Raw genomic sequence first — 8,174 nt, forward strand, 5'->3', positions numbered from 1 at the left:
AGGGGGTCGGACTAGATGATCTGCCCAGGTCCCTTCCGACCCTAGAAACTATGAAACTATGAAAGCAGTGCTTTTTACCACTTTCAAAGAGATACTGTAAAATAATGGAAAATTAACATTGGCACAAAAAACAGGTCAATAAAGGTAGCTTATAGTCAGTAACTTAATGCTACTGAAAAAAAAATATTGAGAAATCTCTTGGAAATTACTTGGAATTTCCTCACAAACCCTTAAGTTTTCTAACTGTGCAAGAATGAACATGCATAGATTAAAAGTAAAGCTCTTAAAACACGTTTGAGATTTTAGATAGTTAGTTCATATGCATGTTAAAACTTTTACAAAAATTGTCTCTCCTAAGTTATAACATACGGGACATGGAGAGAGGAGATGGAACACGTTGCATCCAGAAGCCAAAACCACAAACTGCTCATAGACACCAGGAAGAATCCGGGGTTACAAATCAAGGAAGCCCTAAGTCCTAGGTCTTCCCTGCCATCTGCAGAATTGTACCATTCAGAACACTGCTCTCCTCCTCTCAAAAACAACTCTACAGTGTTCCAGACTTTGGTCCATCTCCTATTATAAAGTACAAGAGAAACTTCACTCTTGTTCCCTAGTCTCCTAGTTGCTCAGTGTTGAAAAGCTACACACTTTTTTCACCATGCCATGCTAAACAAAGAGGAGACGGACTGCATCGCTAAAGGATTTATGATTTCAGGACCTCTCCCCCCGGCCCCCCCCCCTCCCCCCCCCCTCCAGTTGATATTAGGAAAAAAAATCCTAGAGTTATAGGGCTTCCTAGCAGGAGAAGCAAGAAAGTTACAGGAAGAGCTTCAGTTTCTTGTAGCTTCCCTCCAAAAGCAGCAAAGGAAATAACTAATTTCCCAATTTATGCATTTTAAGTCTTAAACCAAGAGGAATTCATCTAGGTTTATATTTAGTTTCCTTGAATTTCAGAAAGCATAAAAGGAATTTGGAAAGGGTGGAAACAGCTGTGCAGTCAAATAGCTTGGGCATCACAAGCAGCACCATCATGTTAGTCCAGCTCTCAGGCTAATACACCTTGCTTATTGTCAGTCAGAACTAGCTTGGGTATTTCCGTAGGGCCCTGTACAACAAGGGACACCAACAGACCCTAAGGATGCAATATAAGACACAACTGTGTATTCATCTAAGTCGTACATTGATTCTTGACCAGTGAGTCATGGCACCCTAGGATGACTTGGTATCTCTTTAAGGATGCCACAGGGTTCCATGCAATATTAGCCCTGTTTAATGTGCAAACATGATTCACAAGTTATACCCAGAAATTTCAAGTAGGAATCCATAGTATTAAAAACATTCTGACCTGTTGTGGTCTGAGTTCTTTGCAACAGAAGAATCACTCTATTATTTTTCTGTAATCAAAAAATGAGTCAAACTAAAAGCTGGCATTTTCCAAGGGATGCTCCAAGTCTAAGGAAGGGCATCTAGTGTTAAATGTATTAAATATTCCTTTCAAATGAACTGTGAATTTCTATTTAATTAAGATGCACCTGTTTTGATTACAAACGTGCACAGCTGCAAATAGGTAGACATTCTTCTGTGTCTATGTATTAGGAGCACCATGTCTCATGATATTAAAAATGTAGTGGAAATTCATACACTGCATCTGTACAGCATGAGCTCAACAATTATTTCTAAAATTAAAAACTGTATTCAGAACACATCAAAGGAACTTGTCTTCATTAGGGATTAAATCCAGAGCAAGTCTGAAGGTTTCAGATTAAATTGTTTCAGTTGGCAGAGTGCAAAGAGCATGTGAATTTGTAAAAACCAGTAAAGAGCTGTTTCCCCCCCACCCATATGGATAACACAAAGCCAGCCAAGGGAAAACCCCCTTGCCACCCTATTATGTTACTATTATAAAAATCCTCATTGCTTCCCCCCACCAAAAAAAAGTGGCTGAGAACAGGTTTATGGAGTGTCTCCTCCATGACTTCTCACTCTTTTGCCATCGTAACTCCAACACATGTATTCTATATCAGATAAAATTCTGTTACCAAGAATTTTCCATGGAATCCAAAACACAGAATGTAAAAAAACCAAACTAACTGGCACATCAATATTTGGCAATATGCCCTTAATGATTTCTTCCCCTCCCTCTGCAACCAAAGGGTATGCATGCTTTTGAAACAGAAAAGCAAAAAAAAGGACAACTGAAAAAAGAGATGAACAGAAGGTCTTCCAAAGTGGCTGAAAATCTAAAACATAGCTAATTAGCTCCCAGCTTCTAACACAATAGTGGGTGTACTATGGTCTGTTATCAAGTTTATAGCCAAGGGCACAAGACAATACAACCCCATATTCAATTTAATTACAGCCCATGGCTTTTGCAGTAGTGGTGTGTTTCAAAGGGTTTAAGCACTCATTTATTTCTACACCATACATGAAATAAGGCAGCTCCCTGTCATACAGACTCACCAATTAGACTGAACAGTTTCTGATCTCTTGCTCTCTAGAAGGAGAGCAGCAAGCAATGAGAAGGTTTTTAAAGCACAATCTCCAAGTTCTTTAAAAAAAAAGCTTTATACTGCCTGTAACTTTAAGTTTGTGCCTTTTAGCTTTAAAGTTAATCATTTCCAATGCCACAGTATACTAAAAAGGAGTGTCAATGTAACACTCCAGTTATGACGCTGTTTTCATTCTTAACTGTATCAGAAAGGTCACCTCAGTTTGATTTATACAAAATCAATTTCCCTTTCTTCTTATCAAAGCCTTTTGAAGGCTTGTCCCATACAAGCCTACAAAACGTGAATATGACCAAGTGGCTTAATACATTTAGCAAAAGACTGGTCAGTGCCGCTGTACTGTAACAGCTGTATTTTAATAGTCTTGCTAAAAGAAAAAAGAATACTGCTAATATAAACTAGTTAATTCAATCTCCCTCCCATTAAATAAACACAAGTGTCCATGTAGAATAAGATTACCTGTGACTAGTTTGGCAACTGCTCCGAGATTGTGATTCAAAAGACAGAAAATTCTGAAGGTACATAAATGTTGGCCAACTTAAGAAAGATTGAAAGAAAACAAATGAACACAACCGCTATAAAGTTAAATGGAAAAAAAAAACAAGCAGAGGGCTGGCAAATCTGTCAGTCTCAGTATAAGTATCACCACCATTGCCTTACCAAGTTTCTAACCTAATTTCATTTCTGTTAAAACACATTAGTCTTAGGAAACGGTCACAAGCATGTCAAACTCTGCTAACTACAAAGAAGCTAAAAGGGACAGGCCGAGAATGAGCATACTTCTGTCTCATTGTAATATTCCTATGTGTAGAACATGTCCATTTACTTACAAGTGAAATAAGAATAGAAAAACATTGGGTGACATTCTGGGCCTGTTGGAGAGAATGGGAATTTTGCCTTTCATTTCATATTGGACAAAGGTTTCCACCAGGATTTTCTCCTCATTTTCCCCAGTTTATCTGCTTCATACACTTGACAACAGTTGTTCAGTGTTTCAGTGGTTCCCCTGTATAGTCTCTCACTTACTATGTGTGCTGGTCTTCTCACAAAAGGAAGACCTCTTAAAAAACAAAGAAAACCAAACACCATACAACTCGAAGAGAAACTTAGAGATAGTTTCAAATTCAGACACTGCACCTACTTTTTTCCTCAGGTTCTGAAATGTCCACGTTTACAGTGTTCCTTTTTAAAAGAAGCCAAGCAAACGCTGAATTTTATGCTGAACAGTGATTAACGACTCAAAGCAAGAGTACAATATTGACTAGATCCCAGTGGACTCAGTAGCAACTGTTAGGTAAATACACTCAGACAGAAAACTAGCAGCCTACTTCCTTTCACCACTCTTGAATATTTTTGTTTAGTATCCTTTTAAAACAAGGATCCTGTCTTTGTTATTGTACTGAAACTATGCCTAATTTCTAGTCCCATTGTACAGAGCACGTACAGATACCTACCAGTGTGTGATAATCCTGACCTAGAGTTTAATACAAGTGACTGTCATCCAGTATGACAGCATCTAGCACAAGACGACCCTGGTGGTACTATCATAGTGCAACACACATTTCAGAAGCCAGGCATCAATTTTACCATTTTATGACAATGGAATGGATTTAAGAAAAGAAATGACGCAGAAAGATTTGTGCCCAAAACTGAACCAGAAGCCAGATGCATTGCTTCAATTAATTACTAACCAAGTAGATCAAGTACCATTTTTTTCTCCTCCTTTTATGAAACCTGAAATCAGAACCAGCTTCCTAGTCCTGTCAACATGGCTTTCTTTTGATGGGTTTAAGATAGCAAAAAGTCACATTTCCCAGAACAGAGAACTAGTCCTGGTTTAAAACTTGAGCACCTCTTAAAACACCCATAATGACAAATATGAATGCTGAGGAGGCCTGAATGACTACTCGATAGATGGAATTATTTTGATATTTACGGAACTCTTCAAAAGTCCCTAGAGAATACAACCAAGCTAGAGGGCCAGCACCAGAAAAGCATTTCCTTAAGAGATGTGCATTTTTTCCCTGTGGCAGAAGCCAATCTACTTTCTTAGACCTATTTTTGGATGTTACTCCTGTACTTAGCTCAATACGTAGCAAGTCTATAAACCTCACCACCTACCACACTGCAACACTGAGAGCTTTAAAACTTTAGCTATTGTTCATCTTTCAATAATGCAAGAGATGAGCAGCCAAATTACATCCCTCTGTCATCAAGCTGAACTGAAGTACTGTTGTCAGTGGCAGGAAAATTGCTATACTTCAGAGCAAATAAGGACCGAAGTAAAGGGGTGGCATGATGGTACAGTACTGTATGTTTAAAGTACATTGTATAATGCTCCTCTCAGGGCTGAAACCTAAAGCAACTGGCTGGATCATAATGTGTCAAGATGAACATTTAATGTACCTTTCCCTGGCGCAGGAACAGGCTCCCCAGCAATTCTGCACACCAACTACTAAAAGACATCTCCAGGCTAAGAAGAAATATGGAAGCAGCAATGATAGAGATCCATAAAATTAAATATCCTTACTCAAGCTCTTAACACATTTAAAGTTTGTAGGCAGCCTAAGTTAAATTCAGTTTGGTACTTTTGTTTAATCTTTTTATACCTTAAAGCTTAAAGTTACTAACAGTGGAAACACACACACGCGCGCGCGCGTGCGCGCGCACGGCCGGCCCTTTATTCATGGGTAGTACCCGACTCAATAATGATGGCAAAATCTATTCCTTTGCAACTAGTTTATAGTAAAAGCTCAATGGAAGCACTATGCTGCAACCTTCAAATTATCAAGAAATCAGTAATATTTGTCAACAGTGTAATTTAGTGTCACATTGCCTGATGAGGTCTACTCAGTAATAAGGCCTGGAAAGTCTTTGTTTATGATTAAGCAATAAGGATTGAGGTCCAGGGCATTTCCTGGGGATTAATGACCAGCTGGGAGAGTGGATGGCTAGAAGCAATGCCTTGGGCCATTAACCCCAGACAGTCATTAATTTCCCCAGGAAATGCTCTGGACCTCAATCATTACAGCTATAAAAAAGGTAGTTAAAAAGAAAAGTTTAACATTAATGCTCTATTAAAAAGAAAAGTCTTGCTTTGTAAACAGAGAAGAAAGTACCTTTCTCATTTTGTCATGCCCCATGTGAAAAAAGTGTTATTAAAAAAAAGATACGAAAATAATGTGATTTATCTAGATGGGGGGTAGGGGGAGGGGAGTGGAAGAGAAGGGGAGAGGAACCTCTCCCACCTATCAGCCAAGACTTGAATCAACCAGTTTTGCAAAGAAAGCAAAAACTAATCTTTTTGCACAACTGACTCAAAAGTTTGTTTGGCTCATCAAGTGGTGAATGAAGGTGGGCATCATCACAGAATTACTTCAAAATGCACAGTCAGATGGTTTTCCTTTATTATACTCAATACAGATGGGGTCTAACGTCTACATGCATCTATATGCATCATTCTTCTGCATAAAACTAGCTGCATCTCAGAAGCAGTTGAAACTACTTAAAGCAGCACAGTAGCTGGGCCTCTCCTTAGGCATTGTAACGCTTACATAAAATAAAAGTATCAAGCTATTAATGTTACAACGGGATAAGGCAATTCATCTTGTCAAAAGTGCACATGCTCCCCTCCATCTAGCTGTCAAGATTGGTTGTCTCATTCTGTCTTCTTCCCTTATTCACAGGCATAGTTATTTGGAATTCGTTTAGAAGTTTTAAGATTTATTTCCAAGTCATTAAAAGCCAGTGAACAAGGAAGTTTAGGGTTAAAATACAGTGAAGAGAGTTGGCTTATATCTGAAATAATGAGCCTGAACAAAAACATTATCTGCACATAATCAAGGCTCTGAGCTATTCAGAGACACCAGATACACACAGCGGGAGCTCAAACTACACTACTCCACTCAAGTGGCCAAAAACCTCTCTACCAGAAAGGAGAGGTCACAGGTATTTCAGAAAATGTAGATGCTTATAGAGGCATTCACAGAAAGGCCTTTTTTTTTTCTTTTCTTTTTTTTCCTTTTCAATTAGCCTTCAGGCTGGTTGATTAGCTGGCAAACTGCTTGAAAGGGTCAGTTTGTCCAAAACTGGTATTTCCACTTTGGAAACAGCTCAGGCATGTCATATACCTGTGTTCACTGAACGGTGCTCTTTTAGGCCTACAACTGAAATCACTGTTATTGCCTGACACAGGAATGTCAGAGGGTTTCTGTAATCATGTATGGCAGCCAACATTAAAATTGTCGCCTGAAACATAGTATTTTATGAGGCACGACATAACTGCAAAGTTTTATAGATTTGGTTGGAGTAAATTCCAAACTCCAAGTCAACAGCAAAAGGACTCTTTTAGCATGTCTTTTAATTAAATGGACTAAGGTCATTTTGCTGGAATGGTTTAAAAAGGAAATCCCAACCGGAAAGGGGATTTTGGAAAGTGGAGGGCGAGTACTGTTTTGGAGAGAGGGGGGTTCTCTTAAGGAATACATCACAGCCTGCAGCCATACACCTATCCCACCAAGCTGCCTAGCTGAAATGACACATACCTACAGAACCTGATCTCACTCCCGAGTTAAGGTACACCTAACCCAAGCAACTGGGCTGTTACTGTATATTTTGACACTATGGTAACTAATGCAACTGCACAACTAAAGCCAATTTACTTTCTTGCTGCTTTTTTTTTTTCATTAAGAATGGTTGCCAGGAAACAGAGCTATTCTTAATAAACAAATACAAGATGAATGCAATTGCCACATTAACCCTCTTGTTAACTTCTGAAGTTTAAAATTACACCCTCATTACCAATGTGTAATTGAGTAGTCTCTTGGCTGTTTCCTGCATTTATGAGGTTATTTAAAGAGTTCATTAGCACATCAAGAACACCAGGCTCGCTAATGATAGCTGGAATTCTTATCTAATATTTGAGCCTGCCTTGCACAACTCGCATCTACCAGTCAAAAAGGGAAAAAAGAAAAGAAAAGAAAAGAAAAAGCAAGGGGGGAGCCTCAGAGTGGAGCTGCTTAATCCTACTGTTGCGGGAAGCTCCGAGTTTCATCTTGTTCTTAGCAGCGATCTGGGGCAGCAGCAGCAGCCGCCAGTCGGTCCTCCCTCTCTGCCTGGCGAGGACAGATCCCTTGCTCCAAACTTTGCAGCTAAGGAGGCAGCGCAGTTGCACTTCGCAAGCTGCATGTAGGGGCGGAGAGGAGGGAGGGGGAAGAAGGAAGTTTAGTGAGTGGCACCAGGACTCTTTCATGCCTGCACAGGGACAGGGAGTGGAGCGGCTGGTTGCTCGGCGGGCGAGCAGAGCAGGGCGCCTGGCTGTGTAGAGAGACTTGCTTGGAGGGGAGGGGGCTGCGCTTTTTTTTTTTTTCTTCCTTCCCTCTCCTTTTATTATTCTTATTCTCATTCTTACTCTGGTTGCTGTTGTTATTACCTGTGTGGGGGGAACAAGAGCAGGTGAAACTACTGTGGGTGAGTTGGTGCTTCTGTGCCCATTGGCTTCGGGGAGGAGGTGAGGCAGGGGGTCGTGTTTCACTGACACCACCACCACGGAGGCAGCGGCGGCGTCCAGGGGCTCGCCGGGGCGGAGGCAGAGTCTTTTGGGGGACGAGGCGGCGGCGTCGGCCCCGGCCGGGTAGCCCGCCGCCTCGTAGAGGGCGCGCTTGG

The 8,174-nt window shown here is 40.5% G+C and overlaps 1 protein-coding gene across 12 annotated transcripts in view; it reads right to left on the reverse strand.

The window, feature by feature from the left end:
• The window catches only part of KCTD1 (potassium channel tetramerization domain containing 1), a 149,785-nt gene that overhangs the window by 99,579 nt on the left and 42,032 nt on the right, over nt 1–8,174 (reverse strand). For 2 of the 12 annotated variants that reach the window (XM_025214164.1, XM_025214127.1), the window contains exon 1: nt 7,539–7,933. The exons of 5 other annotated variants lie outside the window; for them this stretch is intronic. Coding sequence is in view for 2 of the 7 variants with exons in the window: in XM_025214115.1 (XP_025069900.1) it covers nt 4,917–4,976 (60 nt within the window). In the remaining 5 variants the exon portion in view is untranslated. 5 more of the 12 variants (XM_025214115.1, XM_025214122.1, XM_006016394.3 and 2 more) reach the window with 5 other exon arrangements.

The sequence above is a fragment of the Alligator sinensis genome, unplaced genomic scaffold, assembly GCF_000455745.1.
Source record: "Alligator sinensis unplaced genomic scaffold, ASM45574v1 scaffold117_1, whole genome shotgun sequence".
Classification (NCBI taxonomy): domain Eukaryota; kingdom Metazoa; phylum Chordata; order Crocodylia; family Alligatoridae; genus Alligator; species Alligator sinensis.